We start from the raw sequence: 26,613 nt of genomic DNA, 5'->3' as shown, positions 1-26,613 counted from the left end.
GTTCGCAGGTGTCTATGAAAAGGCACACGAGCTCATGCTACTTTGGCCCTTTCAGACAGCTGGAAGACATGAGTGAAGTGAAGCATGTGTTTAGCAATGATGAACCTAATATCATTCATCTCAAGGTCATCTATGGGCGTTGGCATGAGCTTGTTTTCTTAACCTTGAACTGTCGGGGAAAACCTGTTGCCCAACCTACAGTATTCTGTACAAATGTGAATAAATAAATTGAACATTTTCCTTTTTCAGTGTCATAAATGTTGTGTAAATGGTCAAAGGAAAATGTGAGAGCTATAATTTGTAGAAGAGAGTTGTACACGGGGTTTGATTGAATGCTGTTTAGGAGAGAGAGAAATTGCAGGTTGAGGCCGGGATGATTTCTGTTGTTGACATCTTCAAAGACTTCTTTGAAGCCAGGGAATCACATATGGTCACTCAGATTAGGGGGTGGGGGGAATCACACTTTTTTGGGTATTTTATTTTACAGGCACTGAGAAATCAAAACAGACTTTCTTTGTCCCTTATACATTTTTTTTTTAGGCTGCTTTAACTCCTATAGCTCTATGAACACGGTGATTGCTTGTGTGTTACTTTAAGGGTATCACTTGCTGTAAAAAAAAAAAAAAGAAGAGATAATTATCCCTTTACTCAACAGCATTTTACAGCTTATTGTTCTGGTTTAATAGCTGACATTCTTATTGTTTTGGTTTAATAGCTGACATTCTTATTGTTTTGGTTCTGTGACAACACTTTCAGCATTGTTGTGCCCAGACACAGTGGGTGGCTGATTTGCTGAAAAGAAAAACACCATACGTGATTCTCAGAAGGTGGACAAAATTTGTAATTATCTGGTAAACATTTTGCAGCATTTAGCAGCTTAACAGTACAATATCTCCCTCAGGACTTAGTGCACATCAAAATCTGAGCAATAAGCAGTCGTAACTCCAAGTTAACGCTACTGCTGCTCCATTTATGCTACACATTTAAATTACCATGTTCACCAAATCAAATTACTTACAAAATAATATGTTAATGTGTTTACAGGATACACTTTATACAGAGATAGACGTGTCTCTATGAAAAGTCAATCCAGTGCGTAAGTGCCTTAAAGTGCAATACCACTGAGGGCCACTGGGGCTGGCTCACAAAGGATCCCATTTATAAAGTATAAACTTCTCATGAAATACAAAGGCAATAAATATTGTTTCACAAGTCAATAAAATAATTGAGTAATATAATTACATTTTAGGCCTCAAACAGTTATGTTTGGGGGTCATCCTGGTTTGATTGACATGCCTGGGGTGCATTCAGGTTCCTGGTTCAGGTAGGTGAACAGAGTGTCCACTACTCAGTCAGATCCACCCTTTGTTCCTCCCCACTTGTCCAAATATGGTCACTTCTGGCTCCAAAAAACTAGATGGGAAAAACCAAAATGCTCCATTATACAGCACTTCACAAAGCAATGGGTGACATCACAGAGGGTTTCCTCTGGGTGTATTTGCATCCTGCTAGTATTCATAAAATCAGTTAGTACAGTTTTAATTCAAACAAATAACTGATGCAAAAAAAAACCTTCAGATCTGTATGCATGATTTCTTTTATTTCATCCATTACATCCACCACCAGTTTATATTTCCCCAACAGAGGGAACATTCTAACACCATGCACACAGATGTTTGTATTATTACAAATATTAGAGTATGCTCTGTGCACTAACATGGAAACACTACTGAAGGCATTCCTTACATGTAAAATCTGAAATAAAATTATTATAGTTTCATTAGGCGACAACAATATCATCAGGTATCAAATCAAAACAGGACAGAAGGCAGTGAGGAATCTCTAAATGCAGTACTAATAATTTATCTATCAAAAAAGCTTCGAAAGGTTTATAAATCTGGAGTGTTTGAGGCTGAAAGTGTTCCACATTTACATCATCCCGTGTGTTTTAGACCACTAACCAGTGCCACAAAATTTCAAAGGCTGCAAGCTCCATAAAACGAAAAAAAAAAAAAAAAATCAATGCCCGAGTGAATCTATACACACTAGAAACAGTTTTGATATTTGTGATAGGTGTCAGTCTGGGTGGGGATGTGCATCTTTTGGTGCATGATTTTGCTGGTGAAGATATGTGAAAGCTCCCCCCCCCCAAAAAAAAAGGCACAGAGGGGATGTTCGAGTGCTTTCCATGATGAACAAGCTCGCTCATCAAATGAGAAATCATGGACTATAAAGATCTACTATATACAATAACGAACAACCAATTATGGAATGATTTTTTTTTTTTTTGACAGCTGGGTTGGATTTGGATTAACGTTCTCATCTGACAATTAATATTATCTTATTTATTTGCATATATGCCTGTGTGTGTACACAAGACTTCTGTGTACATGACTGAAATACATATGAAAAAATTATACAATTCCACACATTTCCACTTCAAAAACATCAAGTAATCTTTCAGCAGTACTTCAGTCTCTCCTTTGTAACAAGAGTAAAAAAATACTAAATCTCAATCAACCTCTGTTTGTTTCAAAGAAATGAATGAATAATAAAGTGCTGCTAAAAAGACAACTTTCCTCAAACAGTGTTTTTAACGAGAGGACAAGTGATACAGCAGTGATTGACAGCAACTTGTATAGCCAGGTGAAGTGAACCAGTTTTATTTTCACCAGCTCCTGTATAGAGTATAGTCCACAACTGCAAAGAGAGAGACAGACAGAGATAACATAATGCTGCAGAATTCAATACTCAAGGCAAAAACAAACAAACACGCCTTTCACAACAGCAACGGGCATGTCCACCTCTGAGGACACATAATGGACATTATGAAGTGCAGGGAGACTGCTTGGTGTTGGATGCGAGATGGTTGACGAGCTTCAGGAAAATGAAAACCTTCCAAAAAGGCTGACATTCATTTTGGTGGCCGTTATTACTTTTGTTTTGGTTCTTTCATTTTTCTGAAGATGCTTCGTAGTCGTCACAGCACGCAGCTCCTAATTGGGTGAAAAGATCCAGGCAGCTCTCAAGCCAATTCACCAGACTCTGGAAGCTCCGCAGGTAATCTCAGCAGAGAAGAGCGAAGATCCTCCAGTAACAGAAGCTTTCAGTATGGCTCAGGCCGGTCTGCACTGAAACTGCTCCACACGGATTAAGGCTGGAAGGCTGAGGAGGATTGATTGTTTTACGGGCACTTAAACTCACAAATGTTCTGCTTCGTTTGTTGCGAGACAGATTTTTGGTTATGTGGCTGCTGATTGTGAAGTGTAATCTGGTTAGATGATTAATTTGTTCAAATTTACTTCCAACTTCAGGTACTGGTACTGATCAGTGCAGCTACAGTTTTCCATTTCAACACTGACGTAATAAGTTGTGCTGATTAAAAAGGTGTTAAAATACAGGAATAGCACATTCATTTCCGTGTATATCATTCGGATACAGTTTTGTCTTTGTGAGCAAAAATATGATAAAAAGTGACATTTTCAGTGTGAAATGTCTTTCCTAACGAACAAAAAAAGTAAATAAGAAAATAAGTAACAATATGTATAATTTGTGGAGAGCTACGTGTTAATCTAATACATTTCATGAAAGGAAATTCAAATCCTCACCACATCACAGTTTGTGAACTCAGTAAAATTTCTCAGAAAAAAGGTACATATTTAACTTGTTTCTTTTCAGAGGGGCCTTTTCTAGAGGCAGTGCCCCACCTGGTGGAGAGACACGTCGTCGAGCTGTGTAGCATCTACAGTGCTAAGAGTCTACAGTAATACAGCATTACAGTATGGTCAATAAAAAGTATTTTTGCACAGTGAACCTTTTTCTACAGCTACAGTGCTCTTTATCCAGATGATAAACTCACTGTACTGTAACAGGCCACAAAGAACAGAGCTTAAGCACACATCAGTAATATATTAAGTGAAAAAAAGTTATTTAAAAAAAGGTTGGTTGATTGATGCAGGCACTCGTTTTTCCTTCTTTAAAAAGATCTTTAAAATATTAAAAGCCTTCCCCGTCTATCCTCAACTCCCCTCTCCACATCTGCCAGGCGACACAGTGCCCATCAAGTTCTTGGTTCTTTGTGTAACACGAGAGGAGCAGCAGAAGACGTCATGCTGGAGAATCACACGGGTCTTGTTCTGTGCTTGGTGACGACGCCCGAAATGTGGTGACAGTGTGAAAGTTACTCTACCAAGTGGATCTGTCTACGTCTAGTTAGCACACGCTTCTCGCTCGCCCTCGGTCCGAGAAAGTTTGTTAGAAAGTTCAGAAAACAGTCGCTCAGAGCTGAGAATCAGCTCCCAGGCTGTTCAGCTCCTCGGGCGAGTGCTTTTCTGCTCCCGTGGCAGTCGTCTGGCGGAAGCCAGCCGAGATCTCGTCAAATGTTCGGCCCTTGGTCTCTGGCACTTTGAAGTAAGTGAAGATGAAGAACATGAGCAGCAGCACAGTGAAGATGACAAACACGTAGGCGCCGCACAGCTCCTGCGAAGAGATGCGAGGAGAAGAACAATTATACAGAGGAGTCCTGACAGGGATCATTCCTCACTGATGTTACAGTCACGATGTAAAATAGATGAACTAATTCCTTTGTACACGTGCACCTCGAAGACAGACAACAAAAACTCAATTTGATCTGAAGCTTTCATCCTCCACAATATGCTCTATGAAGTTACAAATTAATTTGAGTCAACTGTAATGTTTCTCTCAGTCTTCGCACCATCTGGTTGGCAGCTATTTTGTGTACAACGCACTAAATCATCACTGTTAATTTTCATTAGTCGACACGGCACAGGATGTCTTTGCACTACATTTATTGTTAATTAATTCTGCCTAATTAATAGTCGTGCAAGCCGCTCGCTATTACTCATTAAGGTCATGTAGCTGTTAAAGAGGTGGTAAAGCAGCGGCAGTGAAGAACACCTCACCAGCCAGTGAATCCACTGTTACCACAGCACCGGTGTGCATTTTAAGAGGGTGAAATGGAGCATTAATATGAAATGAGGCAGTCATCACAGAGAAGTACTTTCTCATACTGTCCAATATGACAAAACCTAGCCGACTAGTTCAGTCTTATCACAAATACTGGATCCACGTATTCTGCAGCCATTTTCTTCTCCTCACCTGTATATACTGGAAGCCCATTCCCACTATGAAGTTGGCCGTCCAGTTGGAGAAACCAGCCACAGCTATGGCTGCAGGCCTGGGTCCCTGCGAGAACAACTCTGCCACGATGAACCAGGGGATGGGACCCGGCCCGATCTCAAAGAACGCAACGAAGGAAAAAATTGCAACGATACTCAAATAAGACATCCATTTGAGTTGTTCCTATGGAAACACAGGGCAAGAAAAAAGTTTTTAAAAAAAAAAAAAAAAAAAAGATTTTGCACAATCACTGCATATTCAGGTCAGAGGTGAAAGGATTTTGAAGCTTGTGTTTGTTGGAGATACACCTACCAGCAGAGCCAGAGCAATAGTCATCAGGATAGCAGATCCAGCCATTCCCAGCAGCCCCAGGAGGTGCAAAGACCTTCGTCCTGCACGTTCAACAACGAAAAGCTGAACCAAAGATTAAAGAAGATGAGGAAGAAGGTCAGTGTTGTACTAACAAATAATACATCACGGTGACTTACTCATACTCTGTTTTATACAGCCTTAATATTAGCTCCTCTGACACCCGGTCGCTTACTGGAGAGCAAACTGTTGCAGTGCACAAGATCAGGTAAGATATTTACAGTTTTGGCACTAAATATAGAAAAACTTACATTTTTGTAAATTATTGAAAATATATAAACAAAGATTCTCGCATTGTTTGACTGCAAAATAACTTCTTCAATGTGCCGTGGTGCAACAAAAGCTGTGATATGTGAAAAAACAACACGAAAGAATCTTGGAAAATTTCAGAAAATTTGTCTCTAACTGAATTCTTCGGACTTGTTTTTTAATCTCTACTGTAATTTTTACCTCACCTAGAAGTTTTAAAACTCTATAGTGTGCTCACCGACACCACAGTGAAAGCTGTGTTGACGACACCAGCTCCAATGGTGGCATAGACGGGCTGCTCGACTCCGGCTTTCTCAAAGATACGAGTGGAGTAGTAGAATATCTGAAAAGCACAACAAACACAAAGTGTGAACACGGGAGAGTCGACTTTGTTTAAACACATTTCAGGATATCGTCTTCTATTTCTGTTGTAGCTCTTAAAAAAAAAAAAAAAAACCACTGGTATCTTTTTAGTTTCTGTGTCTCTTCCTCAGCATCTCGATGGCAGTCTTCAGAGGGAACAATGGGATAATGTCTGGGCTTTGAAACTCACAGCGTTGATGCCGGACAGCTGCTGGGAGAGCTGCAGGATGACAGAAACCATGAGGGGCTGACGGTAGAGCGGCGAGCGGAAAAGCTCCAGGATGGTCACCTTCTTCTCCCTCATCATCTGCCGGCTCTCCTCCTTCATCTCCTGCATGTCGGCGCTCACATCTGTGGTGCCCCGGAGCTTCTTCAGCACTGAAACGTGCAAAAAAACACAAACAAACCCACACATCAAAGTTTGTCAGAGCTCAAGTAAATATTACCTTCAGCTGTAAAGCAGCCTTTCCCATTACCATCCTAAAATTTGTTTCCTAAAATGTTCACGTCATGTACGGAAGTGCGGTAACCGTACTAAATACAATAAATAAGCTTAATATTTCTTAATCATTTTTAATGACATCCTTGGACATTTTTGAAAGGCTGATAGAATCCGTCATGATTATTAAGAGCTGATAATTGTTTTGAATTTTAGGATCGAAAAATATACCAGTTTGATACGCTGTCGTACCGATGCGCTGCGTAACGGTATGACGTACGTTACGTCTGTAACTTGTTAACTCGCGAGCGTGGCTGAAAGCAGCTGAAGGACTTTGTACCAAAAAGGGGAACAACTTAGATCGTTTGGAAGTGGTTCGCTTACAAAAGATCACACGTACGGTAATATGTTCGTTTTTACTGAACGTTTGAAGACAAATTGTTATATTTATGCTGAAATATAAAACTATAACACTTAGTATGTTGCAGTCGTACATTGTTAAAATTAATATTTTTCAGTATTTTGTCACGTCATTAAGAATTTTGCAATTGTAGACATACCCTGAAATATGATGCTATTTTATGGATAATCAAATTTGACGAAAAGAAAAATTCAAAATCATGCAAGACGTTCATCCTGGAGGTGAATCCAGGAGCATGAGGAAGCTAACAAACAAAAAAAAGTTTACTCATGGAATGAGAGGAAAAACTAGTTCAGCAACAATCCAGGAGCTCCTTTCCACAAAACAAAACAAACATTTTGACAAAGCCAAACAACACGCTCGCACATAAAATTGTTGACTACAACCGAAACACAAAACATACTGAAGATAAAGGTAAATAAATGATTTTGTGCTCACCGTTCTTGGCCTTGTTCTCTTCGTTCTTGTTGATGAGAAGGAAACGGGGGCTCTCGGGGCAGAGGGGCATGATAATGCACTGCAGCACTGCGGGGATGAAGGTGAAGCCCAACAGGAGCGGCCACAAGTCGTCATTGCCCATGAGCGCTTCCATTCCAAACACCTGAGGTCAACCCAGACACCAATGCAACATCTGTACAGCTGCTCATGTATGCATTACAGTATGGCATCACAGGATAATCACCAAACATCCCTGTCTGTGCCAGTAAACCCTCTGGAACAACTTCTGTTCACCAACCTGTGCGATGAGGATGCCGAGGACGATGCCCAGCTGGTGCAGGGTGCCCAGGGCTCCTCGTAAGGACGTTGGGGAAATCTCACCCACATACATCGGTACGAAGCCTGTGGTGAGGCCGCAGTACAGGCCGATCACGAAACGGCCGATGATCAGCATTTCCCACGAGCTCGCCATCTTTGAAAAGCCCATCAGGGTGGCCGAGATGAAGGCCAGGACGTTAGCCAGGAGCATGGAGTTCCTCCTGCAGACGTCAAACAATAAGACGGTTACATTTAAAAAGGAATACATTCACACAGACTCTCCTCATATTTGACCACATATGGCCCTGGTATTGTTCTGATGTTGCTTGTTTATCTATAAATTGTGCACGTCACGTTTTAAAAAAAAAATTCTGTCCTTTTTTGTGTTTAACGTGGACCCAGAATAAACAGCATTTTATCTTTAAAGAATAACATAGTTTATAAAATGACAGCACATATAATTTGCCAACACTTGAACCTGGTCCACATCAATCATGTTAATTAGAACATAACTTTCTTTTTCATTTTACACACATTAATGACTTTTCCAAAAACTGCAATGCAGCACACTCCGAAAAGAGCGTGTGTCCGGTTTCTCATATTTGTCCCTAAAAATCAATAAGGCAGTAAGTGCAACGGTCACGTCAATTGGCAATAACACTTTACATTCGCACTTTTTCGTGGCGTTATGGAGAGAATTGATCTGGCAGGGTCTGTTTCTTTTAGAAAAGGCTCTTGTGTTACTTTAACACCATCAATGATTTTGTTTGTTGTTTACCTTCCAAAGCGGTTGACAAAGAGTCCGACAGAGAAGGAACCAAAGATGCCACCGACAGAGAAGATGGAGACAGAGACGGACCACACGGCCGTCAGGGAGGTTTTGGTGATGGGTTCCTGGTAACGATCGAACCATGTCTCGTTGATGAACTTCTCAATGGTCTGCAGAGGGAAGAGACACATTTTGTTGTTATTGGGCAAATAAGCGAGACATATGTTCCGAGCTGGCTTTGCAAACAGCTTTTCATATTCCTTGATACTGCATAATTAAACGCAACCACAATTTCCACTTAGAAATCAGAGAACCATCCGTTTGTCACAGTTGTAATGGGATCACCGCTTCAGAATCTGTGTTTCAGAATCACGCCGTGTGCTTTATGTTTTTCTCTTGGTCATACCCACACATGGCCTTTTATTGAGCTGCGACTGCACGGCCAGCTGATGGCAGCACTGTGTACCCATTCCCTTTTGCAGACAACCAGGAAGTTTACCCTCCACGGCCAAGTGTCATGTTTGCGTTCCCCCGCTGCGTCACTATGTTGACAAACTCGCTGAATAGGGCTGATGACAGGTCTTAAGTAGCAACGCCCGCCTCTCGTTTCTGCGCGTCACGGTGACACGTCTCAAACGATTCACAAAAAGGTCACCAGCCCGTCTGCAACCTCCCACATGTTCACTCCGACTCCGTCACGCGCCTCCATGGTAGGATAACATCACCTGTATTTGTTAGAAGACGCTTGGTTGTCACCCAGAGATATTCATGTACTCGAGCTCAGTAACAGCAAGCGGACTAAACACTCTGCAGTGCCCTTATTGAGCCTGCACAAACAGCAAAAGTTAGCACTTGTCAAAGTCTGTCGTATTGTGGGGGGATAGAGTGAATACTGTAGAGGGTGACACCCTGACACTGTTAAGGCAGAGCTTGGGTCACATCCACTATCAGCTTACACTCACATGACCTCGGTTGGTGATATCAAAAGCATGTTATCACAGTACCCCTGAACTTCAGCCCATCACTTCTGCCCTTTAGAAACGGCTTCATTTAGAAAAGCTGATGTCTGAGCTTGTAGATGGGATAGCAGTCGCAGAACGCAATTAAGTACACTTACTTGTGCTTTGCTTAAGTGCTTCTATTTTCTCCCATTTAACACTTGAACTAGTTCAACTATGGACTGTTTCACTGTTTACTTTACTGTAGATATTTACTTTGATATTTTAAGCGTATTTAGCTGATAATACTTTTATTATTTTAATTCAACTTGAAAAAACACGTTTGTTATGGCCAGTTGAGTGCAGTGTTATTATGAGATGGGAGGTGTCGGGACTAGCTTCTTATCACGCTAACTTCAGTTGACATCTGTGCAGCACAAGAACTATATGTCTGACATAAGTCAAACTTTTACTTCACATTCTTGTTGTTCTGAATTTGTACCCTCATGGTTGAAATGCACTTATTGTAAGTCGCTTTGGATAAAAGCGTCAGCTAAATGTAATGTAATGTAATGTTATGTAAACATCTGCCTGCTGCCGTCCAGAACAACCTTACATGAGAAGTGAGCGTGAACCTAAACATTCAAGTTGTGGGTTGGACTGCCAAAGAATGAGCTCCGTGTATTTATTGCTACGAGCAACTTGTGTCACATGGTTTTCACAGTGTAGTTTTAGACATAGTTGCTATAAAACCTTATAAGACCGTAGAGAGAATACGCCACCTCCGTTAACTCCAATTGGTCGATGAAAAGTTGCATGGCAGCCCTTGAAAAGTTACATAATTGTTTTGTGTCGTATTGCTGTCAATGGGCTGTCAGTCTAGCCTAGCCGGCTCCAACTACACAATGACACGCGCTGTCTATTCATGTCCAGTCAGCTGGTTGTCGTTCTTGGCAGGTGGTTAGGTTGTCTAGTTGAGCAAAGGGTGAATAAAAAAATAAAAAATATATATATATATGTTTCAGAAGGAGCAGCTGATAAAATATAAAATAAATAAAGATGAGCCCTTTAGTTATAACTTTACTTAAGGCTATAATTTGAAGTGTTGATCAGGCAGACATGCAGCAGAAATCGGACAGGACAACCGTAACAAGGCCACTGAAAGAGCATATCTAATCAGAGTCGCTCGAACTCAGCACAAGGCCTGTGTCTCAGGAAGCAGCAGCATCCGCAGCTTTTACAACACGGAGTAAATAGGTGCTAGAGATAATCTAAAGCGCTGTTGCTATATATAAGTTTGTTTTAGTCAAATTATGGCCTTAAAGGTCATTGTGTCAAGTTACTTTCTTTTCCATTTATTTACACGTGACATTTTTCTTAACCCTGAGCATGTCATTGTGCGTGAGCATTTGTGTGTGCATGAGACCCTGGCTGGGCATTGGGAAGAGGATAAAGAGTCGAGAGGACAGGTTCACACTGGCCCAGTGTTCAACAGACCACATATTCACCGCCTCCCTGTCAGTCGGCAGCACCTCACTAAGTCACTCACAGAGCACTCGGTGGTGGAACATGAAGCCGAACACACGCTGCTGTTATTGTGGAGGAAAATATTTACTGCACTAACAACTGTAGTGTTCTGGAGGCAAAATACAAGATTACACTGACCAGTTGACCAACAGAAAAATTAACTAATTAGCAACTATTCTGTTGATTGATTTAAAACAGAAGTTATTTATTTGATAAAAAAAATACTCAACATTTACTTCCATTCTCAAATGTGAAGATTAGACTCCTTTCTCTGTTTTATGTGATCGTAAATCAAATATTTTTCGACTCAGTCACACAACATCCGAGACATTTTATATTTCAGATTAAGTTAAATAATCATAAAGAGATATGGTTCAACAATGCTTTTTGTTCTATCCATTGGTAATTGCATTTTTTTTTTTCTTTTTACTCTTGCTGTGCATAATGAGGGAATGAATTGTGTCTTTTCCTGTTGTTTGCAGAGCACTGATGAAAGCTGCTGTCATTTATAAAGGGTCCTGTTACAGTTGTAATGTGGTGTGTCATTATTCTTGGCTCTCGCTCATGTCCCTCCCCAGGTGCCGACCTCACCTCCATGCTGTTACAGTGAGTGATTGTGCACATCAGTGCTCAACTACTTATCAAGACCCGGTGGACAAAGACCAGGACTAACGTACAGATGGTGCCAGTTGTCAGCTGTCACCCTGCGTGTTGGTTGAAAACCTATTCAATACTCCAGTTGTGGTGCGCCAGGGTGGGTCTATTAGTATTGTGTTTAGTTTGTGTTTGCTTGTTTATATATGTATAGGGCTTTCTTCTTTTAAGAAATATGTTTTCAGTTGTTGTTTTGTGGTTTTAAAACCTTTTATTTAAGTTGTAGAAAAACTGGTTTAAATTTGATTGGTTTAAATTCAATCAGTTCATATAGCTTTGTTTCCTTCACTCCCTTTCCCCAGGTTAATTTTAAGTGTCACCCTCCTCATCCTTTAGATTTCAAAGGCCAGGATAGCTTTGACAGTGTAATGATAGCGAATATTTCAGGAGAAAATGAGACAGCAAACAGCTGTGATCTCTGTGACAGTCAGTCTTCAGCACAACGAAGTCACTGTGTAAATAAGAAGAGCAGAGCTCTGGCCTGTCTGGCAACACACCTGTGACCTGTGGAGAGACAGCTGTATGGCCTCGAGGCATGTTCAGACCAATGCAAACTGAGCAGACAGTAGTTGTTCACACACTGTCAACATTCCCCAGGAAATTATTTTCTTTGCTGTACCTGCCTTTTAATAAAAAACCCTACAGTACACCGAGTCCTCCAGGGGCATGAAAACATCAACTTTTCTATTACTTTGTTTTGTTACGGGGATAGGTGACCATCTACCTCCTGAATTCAATTTCTTCTGAATTTCATTGTCTCTCATTTCCCAGATGGCTGCAGGTCAGGAGAGGTCCATTTTTGGGCATAGACACTGTCTTTTGCACAGCCTGTTAATACAGATGTCCCTGGACCTATTAGGCATGGATGCAGCTATTATTATCTCACCTCTTGACCCACACCCTCCCTTTTCTGTCCTGTTCTCCAATCCAGCAGGAGACTGAACAGCCAGCTCTGGGACTAGTTTGACAGAGTGATTTATTGAATAAATGATAGCATATATGTACGGCAGACCCAATTATTTTGCATCTCAATGAGCCACAACAAGCGAACCGAGACGCAAAACCTTCCTGGAGATACTAATTGAACCCCATGCATGCAGATCTACACTCTGGTTATTCTGGTTATTATGGAGGCTGTAGTTTGTGATGTTTAATCCCCTAAATGACAAAGTTCAACCAAAACCACTCGAAACCAAAAGCTGAACATCAGATCTTTCATAGAGGTAGTATTTCTTTCACGATTGTTGTGTCCGACTGTGTCAGTTTTGACCCCGCTGTACCTAATAAATTGACAACTGAACTTATAACTCACCTTCTGAGGGGCATTGATGACACCCGTGTTGAAGCCGAACTGCAGGGAGCCAATCACAGCTGCTCCAACACTCAACAATAATGGCAACGTTATTTGCTGCAAGAGAGAACAGAGAGAAGAGGATGTGTTGTCAGTGAAGAAGTCAGTTTGACCAGATACTCAACATTTTAATAACACACTCATTTGTCCATGAGATGGAATTATTCTAAATATGTACAGCAGTGTCACCTGTCTGAACGGATGATGTTTTTGTTGACTATTAAATCCCACACATGCATCAGTAAATGCTTTTAAAAGATATATTTACTTTCACCTTTAACTCGCTACTACTGAAGCTCTCTTGCACTTCCCTGCACTTTGAACTACCACACTTTTATTATGCATATTCCTTTATTTTTTTGTTTAATTGTATACATTTTATCAGTTCTTGTGCATTTGATTTCTTTTCTATATTTTTTTTAAATGTTCCTTTATATGTGAAACACCGCATGTAACGTTCATGCTGTAAAGCACGTCCAGCTGCATTTCTTGTATGAAAGGTGCTATATAAATAAAGTTTGTTATTATTATTATTATTATTATTATATTACCAGTTTAGAAACTGAAAATAACATTACTGCCAAGTTTTGGAACAACGCACTCAGTAGCTTGCTGAATTTACTTGCAGTTGTCCTTCTGCCACTCTGGAAATACCTGACTACAAAATGTTCAGCTTGGACAGCCTCTAATTTTATCTTCACCGCAGGCCAGGTATAATGTATAGTGAATGCACTCTTAAAAATATCCAGAAATATCTTTAAAATTGTTCTGGTCACGTTATGCAACACGATAAAATTGAACTGCGCACAGAAAGATCTCTTGTGACACCTGAAGGGAACAGCGCCGGACAAACAGGTAAGGTCTGCCTGTTTCTGCTGAAGAAACATTTAACAGTCTGATGTCAAAATGGGCAAACATTGGTCTAGACTGTGTATTTACCAAAGGTATCAAAGATACAAATACAACATGATCGTGTAGAGAAACAAAAATGCAGATCAGTCCGTTTCTAATCTGACGGAGTTGCGGGTCCAGATTCTCAGCTAACTGAGTAAACCTGCTTCTTGAAACAGATCCAGGTTAGACTCAGGTCTACTGACGTTTTTGTCTGTGTTCCTGTTATTACAGAGTTCCTTTTAAGCTTGATCTCAGCAGAGCCGAGGAGATTAGTGGAGATTTTCCTCATACCAAAAAGTTAATAAACCAGTGCTGAGTGTGTCGCTGTCTGTTTCCTCCTCTCAGACAGGCGAACAACAGCCTCAAGCTATCGTCTACCATGATGTTGTCGTCCACCCAAAGATATGACCACTTCTGCATCTACCAACTCTACATCTAGCGAACTCTGACTGCTTCATTGTGACTGGGTTCGTTTTTGAAAACAACTTGAAAGTACTAGCAAGAATGTGGAAAGAGGTTTCCACACGTACATCATGTTTTCATATCTATTCGCCAAAGAGCGCACACACTGCGGATTAAATTTAGAGCAAAGCAAACATCAGAGGTGCTGCTTGCCATTTCCATCTTTCATATCTCAGCCATGGTCATCAGGTCTGGATGATTATGTTGTTCCTTAAGTCTCGTGAGTCAAACTAAGCCTTAGTCTGATTCACACCAGAAAGCTTCCTCATATTATGGCAACAAAAGACCCGGCCCTCTTAAGGGTCCCCGTCACATCAAACCCTCTGTCTTTAAACCTGTGCAGAAAAAGCTAGCAGAAATAAAATATTTTATTCAGGATGAAACCGCCACAGTTTCAGTTATCTCTATAGTTAAACCCGATGAGCTGACAGAGAACAGACAAAGGAATCAATCCTCTCCATGGTCTTTTAGCTCAGCAGGAGGGACAGTTTCCAGTAGTCCTCTTTCACGTAATGACTAATGCTCTAATAAAGACCGTAAACATTCTCTCGACATGGGCGTGTGGACTGATTGTAAAGCATAACTAACGTGAGAAAGAAATCCTTGTACCTGATGTACCAGTGTGAATAACCTGTTCTGACACATCCCAAAGGTTTTCATCTGGGATCATGTCTGGTAACTGGGGAGGCCATTGAAATTAAAAGCCACCTCAAATGACTTTCATGCTAGAAGTGGCCATTAGAAGATAGTAAACGGCTACACATGGTCCGCAATACTCAGATCGCCGGAGGCTTTCAAACCCATTATCTGGCCTCAAAGTGTGCCAAGCAGACTTTTTCGACACCATTACAACCCCAACGCCTGCCTGTATGGCTGGCAGGCTGGGGTCATGGATTTATGCTGCTTACGCAAAAATACTCCGAGATCAAGATGCTCTAATGATGATGAAGATGAAATAATGTCCCCTCTGGGATTATTAATAAAGTAACTACCTACCCTAACCAAACCAGTCAGACCTGTCCTTTCTGAAAGAGGGCGTTTCTATCCGTGTAATACAATAGTACAACAGCTGAGAAAACCACAATCTAAGTAATAGACATGCTTCGATGAATACTTCTCTGACAGTGCCAACAAGAATTAAGAGTCTAATTTGTGGCAGATCTGTTCTTCTGGACGGCATTCAATTGTCTTGGTGTACCAGAAAATTGGCAAAGGAGTGTGTGCTAAAGGTTTTTAGCTTTGTTTTTAATAATAATCTTCTGACTAATGTCAACCCAATACACACTGTATTTTTAGCTAATTTTGGCTCTCCACTAATTCCTGAGGGAAACACCTTGTACAAGTTGTGGGTTGTAACACCAAAACAATTAGCTGAAAGAAGATAAAATGTAACTGCATGGTCAAGTTGGCCACTGTTCATATAAAAATAATGACTTCAGCCACTTCAAGCATTCATTCTTTTTCAAAGTACAAAGTTACCCCTGTGATTGTTTTTCCACAAACCTCCTACAGAGTACAAGTCTCACTTAAACCTTCGGTCTGGAATTTTCATCAAACTTTCCAAAGAAGAAGATAAACAAAACAAAAATAACAAAACAATCCCACCAGGTTTCATTAAAAGGGCAGTTTTCAAAGATCATTTGAGAGGATTTGAGCATGCCCCTCTGTAATATCCCCAAAGTGCTGCCGGCTACTTTTAAATGGGATTTTTGTCTGTGACAGAAGTAGCCTATGTATGTATAAAACAGCAGTGTTCCTCCCCTTCACGATGAAGAGGGAGGAGACCACAAAGAAGATAAAGCATGTGTGTTTTTGGAGGCAGTCGCTCCAACTCTGTTCACTGAAGAAAAAAAAAAAGAAAAAAAAAGTGGGCCTGGCTAGACAGAGTTCAAGACCCACCTTCACTTCTGAACCAATGGGCTCTCTTCTAATGAGGGTCATCAAGTCCACAACAGGACTGTTTAGGAACAGCATGTAAACACATGTACACACTCTTTTCAACATTGTGGGCCGGGGTCTTTAAAGGGGAGAATTACAAGCTGCTTTTTACTATAAACAGCAAAGTCCTGTCTGCCCCCTTCTGGGAAAAGTCATCACTGAGGTCTGCTTAAGACTCACTCCCGTTTTGGGAATAGCTGGAATTATTTTCAAAACAAAACTCCCTTGAATGCGGATGTTTCAATCCAGCTGCAAACGGAGGTTAAAAGTGGTGACAGCAGTGTGTGTTTGAGTGAAATCAAAAAGTCCTCGGGTGACATCTTTACCTTTAGCCTACATACCCTCAACCTGGCCTCAGAGCAGACATACTGTTTGTAAAGGCCAATGAGTTTCAGTCCAACATATATTGAATATTATTCTAAAATGTTTTTAAAATATTGTTTTATAATTGGTTACATTTAAATTGAATCAGTTTAGCCCCAAAATGGTAAAAGTCAGCAAAACCTTCCCTGCTACTCTGTTAGAAGCCAAAGTACAAGAGCAGGTGAGGGAATTATTGTTCCTCGTAAACAGTATCGAGAACATAACACATGACTTCCTCACTGAGGAAACAATGAAGTCACACCCATAGAAAATATTTTATGCCAATAACCTTGAAGGACTGGTGGTGACTGGTCCTCCTCCTCTGACTCAGGCCTCTAGCCCAAGTTACCTCCCAGCCATGTTTAATGCAGCAGCAGCTTTCAGTTGTGTTTCCACTTAACTATCCACAAGCATCTGCCATCAACCTATGTCAATCTCCATGTAGCCTTGGAGCTGATTAAAGGACCAGGAAGTCACTCTGTGGTAACGATGGGATTTTGAAAATACAGCCAATTTACAAGAACGATTTGAAACAGGGGGTTTATTGTTAAACGACATGTCTGGAAGCCACATCTGAAGCACATGCTTTCAGTGTTGTGTAGTTAATAATAAGAGTTCAGAGAAATTTTCACTCACATTTTCCGACCTGGGTCAGAAAGCTTTGGGTTAATGTGCAAGTTAATAACGGGTTTGAAAGCCAACCTACTTTTGTAGACTTTTTACTGCTTTACCTTTCGAAAGCGTAAAAAAGAAGGAAACTCTCTTCTTCATAAAAGCACCTGGTATGCTGCCAACAAACCATCCCTCCTCCCACAAATTTTCTTTATTTAAATGCTCCCCATCTCCATCCATGCAAACGTTCCCTCTTTGCATGTGAAAAGTAAACCACGACGTGAGTCGGAAGTAAGGAAATTTCTGTCTAGTCACGGCTGCGGTGATCGATCAACACTGTTGATAGAAGCTTCCGTTGCTAGACTCCGGGGTCACACTAATCTTATTGGGTAAATGTTGACGACAGCCAGCAGAACTGACAGAGCACTTTAAATAAAGCACTGGTAAAGTGGGAGGGTAAAACATTTATTTGTGCAAACATATACACACCAGGTCACGTTAAACCATGCCATTCCTGTTCTTAGTCACTTTAACAAACTATAGGCCCTTTTATTGGATTCACGACAGTAAATCATAATAAGGAAATTAAGTAGAGGAGCAGCTTTCTCCAAATTAGGATATGTGCAACCACAACAGCTAACATAAACCATTGTTTTACTATTTATGCTTGAGCCATGCCTTGTGAAACATCCAAAACATAAAGTTGATCTTTGAGATTCAACAAACATAAAACATGATCTTAAGTCATCTCTTGCTAACCCTAAAAGTACACACCTTGTTCACAATTTAGTTTGAGTCTTTGCTCGGTTAAATAATCTACTAAATCTTAGACACGAGAGATCCTGAGATGGAAAAAGTGAGCTGAGCCTGAGAAACACAGTAAGCTGACACCGGGGTGACGAAATTATTTCAAACATTTGGACATCGCAGCGAACTTATCCTCCCAGGAAAATGAGGACTTGGCCACAAAAGACAAAGTCAACAGGATATTAAAAAAAAAATGCTTTGAAAAGTGAAAGAGATGATATACAAAGGATATACATGTCCAGAAGGAAGTCATTAGTTATTATAGTTGTTTACAGCCACTATAAGGAGTAGTTCTGGAAAATATGTGTGGATAAGAAGAGGTATTAAGATCCTTCACCTAACAAGTAGCACCAATACAACAAAGTAAAAGTTAAAATGTTGCTTGTGTAACAGTAAAATATGCTTGAAATGCTTGTTCTGCAGAAACATAGCATGGAATTAATTTCATTTTATAAACCCATTATGTGATTATCTTTGCTATAGTCTTATTTTGACAAGTAACCATGGTAATTATTGTTGTAGTGTAAAAAGTACAATACTTCCCTTTTAAATACATTAGAGTAGAAATATAAAGAACAATGAATCATTAATTCTTGAGTAAAGTCGAGTAAAAAGTGAAATTGGTAAGATATATTGCATTACTGGCTGACATCCGACCAATGCCTTGCCACAGATCTGATATTAAGATTCTCTTTAATTCTCAATTTATTATGCGGTGATCTTAAAATGCTGCTGTGTCTCTTTTTTCTCAAACAAGGAATAAAATGGCATTGTGTTGAAAAAGCAAAGCCATCGTAGCGCCTGACGAACTGAATAGGCAAATATTCTAAAGGAAACTTCTACATTTTAACACCCACAAAGTAGGCCACTTCCAAGCAAACAAGAGTTGAGGAAGCTTTAGTATTCTAAACGACTTTTTTTTGGGACTGAAACACTGCAGTGACTCATCACAGCCGGACTCTTAAAAGGTTGTCCCCACAAATGTTGTTTAAAAAGGTTAAGGAATAAGCAGGCTGTAATTCTGCTCATTTCACTTCCCTCTTGCTCGTGTGCACCAGATTCGCAGTGCTGGCCTACGCTGCCACCGTCACGTCCCTCCACACGTCACCTCTTCGGTCTCAGCTTACACAGCTGCGGGGAATTTAATATGTGCCCTCCTCCTAGAGCCTCCTCACCCTGACTTCACATCCTGTTCTGTGTGCGGACGTTCTCAGTAAATTGTTTGTATGTTTTAGGCTTTTTCTGCGTCCCAAGTGACAAGAGTGACAAGAAAACCAATACCTGTGTTGTTAAAATCATTCGAGTTACAGTCAGGAAACTGTGACTGATACGCATAAAACACTTGCGTACTATGTATTATGCTACAAGTAGTGCAATGTTGTTGTTTTTTAGCATTTTGGCTGTATTCACTGCGGTTACTAAGTGATCTATAAAAAAAAAAAAAAAAAAAAGTGAACTTGTGATAAATTACAAAGCCTAATAAAGGCATTGTGTTGGTGTAATTAACTTTCTTCCTCTGACTTACATTATCCCTGATTTCTACTGTAATTTTGGGCAGAAATCCAGATGAATAACATGACAAATTAGTGTATTTAACTGACTTCAATACTATTTCCTGTTATTACTTTCTTCTACCAGTTATTTACCTTAATTTAAACGCTGCAGAACAAATACAAACAACTTATATGTGGCATGTTCGACTTTAAGAGAGATAATGATTTTAACCTGTCACTGTCGTGCTGTATATGCTGACAGTAAACAGAACCTGCCTTAATGCTTTATCTATCGAGAACAATAAAGCTTCAGTCAGTCAGTGAGATCAGATAAAATGTATTTTGAGTTGGGCTCCACGTTTGGGAACGTTAGCGTTGCTAATACAAATACTAGGACTGTGTTGACTGATTATATTTTTCATAGAGACCAGCAACAGCTCTTACATAGTGCGTGGCCCTTTAGTTAATATAATATCAATTTAAATATTACTTGTAACAAAGAATTTAAAAAAAGAAAAGATTATTAATAATACTGCAAGAATCTGTACGTTTAAAGGGAGAGAGAGGACAATATACGGTGGAAGTACAAGCACATCCAAGAATATAAAAGGTAAGATGTGTAATCATCTCATAATTCTTAAAAATACAGGAGTAAAACAGTTTTTAAAAGTACAGTATATTCCTCTCTGGTAAATTTAGCTCGGGTCACGTTATGTATCAAAAACCTTACACCAGACAGTTCAAACTGTTTCTGGAGCCTGTCGATCTCAAGGTGTAAATGGCGGACCATCAAAAGGTGACACCGAACGTATAAAGGTGGAACATAAAAGTAACACCTCTTGTCAGTTGTGATGTGTTAAATCAAAATAATCTCAATTGATATAGGCCACAAAGATGTTATAGTTTAGCAGTAATGTGGGCGGTGACCCGAGGTGAGGATCAGTCGATTACAGTGCACGGCGCTAAAGAAAGTGATTTAAACATGCACTCTTGCTTCATCTCAATTAACCCCCCGCTTCCCCCTTCAATCTCTTAATCCCAATTTTTTTTTCAGCAAAGCCTCATTATACCTCATTACAACATATCTAACAGTTATATTACACGACATACTGAAGGGAGGTAGTCAGGCACATGAAAGTAAATCTACTTGACTGTCTTAAGGGAGGCAGGAGTTGGCAGATGGCTGAAAGGCAGAGGACGGAGAGGAATTAAGCCGGTGCAATTAAGTCTGTACAATATGAGGCAGATTTGTGGCTCTGAAGTCCCAATCAAAATACCTGCTGTCAGGAATCCAACAATGTAAGGGCTGGCTTGTTTAAAGCAGAGCAGGTCAACTGTATGGTTGGCACTAATTAGTATTTATATAATGAGAGGGCTGAGGAGATTTTGCGCTCTAAGAGGCATAATAATGTGAAGTTTGAGACCATGCATGTCATGTTTTGATGGAGAAGCTGTGGAGGTGTTTGTATTGAAATCACAATATAACATAAGTGAGAGTAAGAAATCCCTGAACATAAAGAAAATATTAAAATCAAGTTGTGCAAAGTCCATCAACCTGGACCAAGCCTGCTGTATGACGTCAACAAAACCACACCTTTCTGAAAGGATAGCTGCCAAGCCAATGCAAACACTGTGAATTTAACAACAGCATTCAGACATTCTGAAGTGGAGAATCACCTCGCTGGAAATCTAACTGCATTTCTTCCACTTCCAACAGTATGTCTATTTGCCGTTTCTGGGAAGTGAAGCTTCCACATGCTTCATCTGCACATACCTCCACAGAGCTAAGAACAAGCCAGGTATGAAAATCCTGACCACGAGACGTCGATTAGCCTGTGCACAACTACAGACACGCACAAACAACTCAACGCTGCTGTAAGCAGCAAAACACAAAGAGGCAATGAACAGCTTGGGAGGGAAAGGCTCAAGGCTTTAACGCCCCGGAGTTGGCAACTGCATATTCCCTCGGTGGGCTCTCACTTTCTCTGGGAATCTGCTGTGTCTGTGTCACATTGGAAAAGTGGGAACAGTGAGAACCGTTCCCATCACGTCCACAGCAAACCCATCCAGCGGAGAGGCCACGCCAGCACAGAGTTCACGGTGAAAAACAGCGTGGGGAGATAAACCAACAACAGCTAGGGAAACATTTTCTGACCACCATGTCAGACTGGGCCGCCGTGTGCTGCCCCATTGGCTTTAACTGGTCTTTCATCCAAGACAAAAGGTGTTTTCGGACCAAACGTCTCTAAAAGGACTTTCTTGAGGGGAAGAACCCCCCGGAGAGTTTCTCCCAGAACTAAATAGGTCATCAGGCCTTTTGCTATTTGCATTCGCACCACCGGTAGGAACTGTGAAACTGCTGCCGGAGCGCAACGCTTATTTCTCTAATTGAGGAACTGCAGTTTTCAGTTTACTTGATCCGGTTGAAATTCATGTACATATTTTGATCAGTTTAAAGATCCAAAGCAGGTTTCGTTTGAGAGGGACAATAAAAACAAATGGAACAGTCAAATGTTTCATAATTACATTTGAATCGAAGCCCTTGAACCTTGACGCCCTGTAATGCGTCGTCAGTTTTGCATTACGGATCAATCGAAACGCAGCACTTCCTGTATTTTTCAAACTAAAATCCCTATAGCCTTCTATAAGAAACAACCCCCCCCCACCTCCTCATAAAAAGGCCATTTTTAAAAAATATATTTTCAGGAACGTGTTTTGCCTGAAGTCAGATGATCACATTTTCGATATAAAATCCACAGCAACCTCCAGTGCTTCCAATAGCATCACGCCGCTGCGTAGCAGCACCTGAACGGAGCGACTTCTTTATTTCTCTTTGTTGAATCGAAGTCACGCTGTATTTCCTCCCCCCCTCAGTGTTGTGCCCCTCCGGTTGAAACTTTATTCTGCGGTTTGAAAAGGCTTTGTCCGTAGCTGCAGTTCACCGGGCTTACTGTGCGTATTGAACCCGGCGGATGTCCGTGCTCCCGTGCGTTTCACCGCAGTTCCTATTACAACGGGGGAGTTTACCCAGGCAGAGGTAAGAGCGGACAAAAAGTCAGCCAAAACGTAGGTATAAGAACGAAAATGGTTCTAAATTCCCAAAATAGCCCCTCCGGTCCGAAAGTGCCTAAAGTAGGAGGGGGAAGACAACTCAAGTTTTTTTTGCGTACGTGCCACCCTGTGCTGCAGTGACCTCATACCGCCCCAGTACGAAGGAACCATAATCAGCAAACAGAGAAGTCATATGTACTTCCTGTATTACGCACATCAAAGTCTATAAAACTCGACGATGCTTATCATAATCACACTTGAAAAGTTTATCACTATTCTGCAATGATTATGTTTTCAAATATTTTGTTCTATCTGACCAACAGTACAAAACCCAAAGATGGAGCTGATAATTGGTGAAGTGATTAAGTGAGGAAATAATACACAAATTCCTAAAGGTTAAAAAAAGTTATATTTAGTCGTAGCCCTGCATCCCTTTACGAAATATTATGTGTTGTTGAAGAGTAGAATAACAGCATGTTAAGTAGTTCAGATAACGGGCAAAAAAAAGTTTCTTACATGTTAAGGCATCAATAATAATAATCCGAATTAGGGTTGCTTAATCTGTCGATTACGTTTTGCTGCATCGATGAGCTGATTGGTCTTTAAAATGTCAGCAAATGGTAAAAAAAAAATCTTGTCACACATTTCACAAAGCCCACAGTGCATCCCAAAATGTCTCGTTTTGTCCCGACCAACAGTCCTCAACCAAAATAAATTCATTTTGTCATAATTGGAGGAGGAAAGGAACCTGAAAATATTCCCATTTAAGAGGCTGACATCAGAGCATTTTTCATAAAGTAAAATAAGAAAAATGTAGTTATATAAAAATAGATGACAATTTATTTTCCATCAATCATTTACCCATAATCAACAAAAATGTTTGCTGCTCCGATGTACTTACGTGATGAATTGAAATGATTAATCAAACAATAAAAAAAAAAAAATGTTTTTAGCAAATATTAAACAGCAACAATTTTGGCAGCAACCAGTTAACAATTTAAGCCTGTTTTCAAGCATTAGATGGTTTAGGTTTGTCAAATATGATATTTTCCCCTTTTTTTTAGTTTTTTTTTTTATCTGATATTTAATAAACTTTCATCACTTTGAGCTCTGAGAGAACATTACGGCAGTTGTTGAGTATTTTCTGAGTCTCGGAGACCAAATGAGCAATCACTCGTTAGTTGCAACTCTGCTGAAGAAAGAGTCCCGAAAAGTAAGCTGCTTGTTTTGCTTCTCTATTACTCCTAATCTTCTTTAAACGCCGTTATAAGACTCTTTGGTACGAATTGCTGTGAAGCCTCAGTCAAGCAGCCTTTTAACAGGAACAGCCCACCTTCAACAACTACAGCCAGCTGTGACACAATACTGCATCATATCCCCAAACACACACACACACACAGGAGCACAGTCTCCCACTGTGACGTAGGACACATCAAATAAACCCGAAATAAGATTGAAGATGTCAAATTTAACATTCAGACGTTATTTACATGTTGATATTATGGAAATGTATGAGATAAAAAAAATAAAAAAAATTAAAAATGCGCCCTACTACCTGGAATACTTAAAAAAAATATTTAAAAAGCAGTTTTAAGTAGATAAATGTTTTAAAAAAAAAAAAAAATTTAAAAATGTGTTTGAAAAGATACCCCTGAGCGTGAAAACCTACATGACCCCCCACAGCAGGGGGAAGACGACACAATGGCTGATGTAAATACTCACTGCATCATCGGTCTTGCCACATGTGGAGGCATCTAAGGGGTTAAAGGAGAGACTCTCCGGCAGCGTGGAGCTGAAAGCACCGGTTACCCAAACAGGTTTGACAGGACTCAAAAGCTTTTCTTGTGAAATATAATTACCTTTCCGGAGTCCATGGCAGCGCAGGGTACCAAATATTTAGTCTTTCTTCTTCGTCTGCTTTTCTTTTGTCAGAGTTGACGTTGGTGATGGAGGAACTTCCTCGAGGTCTCCAGTGGTGTCGCTCAGAAATGAGTCATCTTTGAAGAGTTTGTGCTCCGCTGAAATGCCTTCAAACTTCAGTCTGGTTTTTTTTGTTTTTTACTTTAAAAAAAAAAAAAAAAAAATCTTCTTTCGGTCTAAAATTAAAAAAAAGAAAAAGGAAAAAAGAAGTCCTGCAGTTTGAGCTGGAGATCGGCTTTGTTTACTCTCTCCTGCTTCGTTTTATTATTATTTTTTTTTTTGCAGCTTCACCTCACAGCTTCGAGGATGTTTAAAAAGTCTTCCAGCGTTTACGCGTCGAGCTGCTGAAATTTCTCCGCCGGCTCCAGCTTAAAGGAAATAGTTATTTGAGGGCATGAGTCGTGTCACGGTTAATATATTATTGCTGACGCAATTTCTTCGGGGCGTGTCTACGTTGGAGGCGTGTCCTCGTCTCCAAACCAATGACTGCAGTTTGGCAGCACACACACGGAGAGGCGGCGTGGTGATAGTGCACGCAGGCCATGGTGGTAAAGCAAGTTAAGAGTACCAGTAGTGTTTTTAAATTTTAAGGAAATTATTTTCACTTTTGGGGTACTTTTTTTTTAACTTTTTTTTTTTATGCAGCTTCAGTTATTTATTTATTAAAATTTTTAAAAAATGTTTTTTTGCATACAAAACATAAAATGTAATGCGAGATAAATAAAGATTGAATATGATGATTTATTACAGTTTATAGCTACAAGAACAGGTAAAATAATGAATCAATGAACAGAATAACAGAAACTTAATCTGCAAGAAATTCCAGATTATCAAATGGGATGATTTGTCTTCCTTGGGATTGTTTATTAAATTTGTATTTATAGTTCATATTTTTTAAGTTTGGACAATAGCTTTCTGATGAGCTGATGAGGTCACTTTGGGATTTGAGTAATTGACATTTCTCCCTTTTTTCAGATTTTTTTTCAAACCAAGCAACCAATCAATCAGATTGATCAACTGCGAGAGGAATGGTTAGTTGCCATCCAATACTAAGTTCAAAATTAGCTTCACCTCAGCTAAGTACAACAGTGCAAAGTTGCTTACATACTAGCACATCATGTATAATATTAAAACATATGACATAATAGTAAATTAAGCATTGGGACATTTATCTGAATTGGCTACTTGACTTTTAATACAGTGTGTACCTTTGAATTTATTTGGTATAGTTTCATACTTGTACTTTACTTATTTTGCCAGTGCAGGGCTTTCACTGGAAATGGAGTATTTTTGCACCGTGGTAATGGTTATGACTACTTCCTCCAACACTTGGCGGTGGAAGTATTTAGATCCTCTTAACTAACTATGTTGCAATAAAATCACATACACTCTAGTGTTTCAACTGGAAACTGGAAGTCCAGCATTCAAACCATCACCTAATGATACGTGCTGATGTACGATCAGCTGATGTCGTCAGAGACTAATTTACTGTAAATGTGTGAGTTTGTGACTTGCATCCTTTATGAAATGTGTCACTTTCCTACACTGTATGTATAATAGAGTGTGAATCAAGTGCCTCCATGTAATCTGAAGAATATATGCAATATTTGTTCTTCGTATTATTTATATTTTTCTTAGTAATTTAATCCCACCTCCTGTGATGTAAAGACACGTGGATGGACGATTGCAAATCTCTATCGAAGAAGACTTTTGATTACACATGTTTTTAAGTTGTATTTTGTGTCAATATAATTGCATTTTACGTGGTTTGCTTTGTTTTATATTTCTAGGTTGCTGTCAACTGGCCTCAAATGCACCATCTGTCAGTTTGCTTTCAGTTGTCAGTTGTCTAACAATGAATTATTTTTGCGTTCTTGGTGATGTCTGCCCCCCATTCAACCCCTCCGCTGTGATCTGGGATGTTTTTTACCAAAGGCTTAAAAAAATAAACATAAAAAATGAAAACTGTGCACGACCTTTTGTTTGGGATTGAGGGGAGGTGTCCGGTTTGAGTGTGCGTAAGAAAAATTAAGTAAATAATTATGAGCACCAAAAGGGAAATGCATGTGTTTGCACACTGCGTGAAAGAACAGGGGTT

General features: G+C 40.0%; 1 protein-coding gene across 1 annotated transcript; it reads right to left on the bottom strand.

The window, feature by feature from the left end:
• Positions 1–1,573: 1,573 nt before the first annotated feature.
• Positions 1,574–24,706, bottom strand: slc2a1b (solute carrier family 2 member 1b). The gene is made up of 10 exons (XM_069691193.1): positions 24,455–24,706; positions 12,937–13,032; positions 8,515–8,675; positions 7,717–7,957; positions 7,419–7,581; positions 6,311–6,498; positions 5,996–6,100; positions 5,452–5,553; positions 5,119–5,322; positions 1,574–4,479 (listed from the first exon to the last, which is right to left on the bottom strand). Exons 1-10 carry the CDS (start codon positions 24,467–24,469, stop codon positions 4,279–4,281), a joined length of 1,476 nt encoding a protein of 491 aa, XP_069547294.1. The 5' UTR covers positions 24,470–24,706; the 3' UTR covers positions 1,574–4,278.
• Between the last annotated feature and the right edge of the window lie 1,907 nt (positions 24,707–26,613).

The sequence above is a fragment of the Brachyistius frenatus genome, unplaced genomic scaffold (assembly GCF_029030835.1).
Source record: "Brachyistius frenatus isolate BFR_SWC_R1_liver_20210118 unplaced genomic scaffold, ASM2903083v1 Contig_10, whole genome shotgun sequence".
Taxonomy (NCBI): Eukaryota; Metazoa; Chordata; class Actinopteri; family Embiotocidae; genus Brachyistius; species Brachyistius frenatus.
Note: the sequence above shows the minus strand (reverse complement) of the source record. Positions and strands in the feature narration are given on the sequence as shown.

What these genes read in the sequence shown, in the direction of transcription:
- slc2a1b (XM_069691193.1), bottom strand. An exon ending in TCATCAATGCCCCTCAGAAG is followed by an intron (nt 8,676 to 12,936) that starts GTGAGTTATAAG and finishes TTCCCTCTGCAG; the next exon opens with ACCATTGAGAAGTTCATCAA. An exon ending in AGAGAACAAGGCCAAGAACG is followed by an intron (nt 6,499 to 7,418) that starts GTGAGCACAAAA and finishes TGCACGTTTCAG; the next exon opens with TGCTGAAGAAGCTCCGGGGC.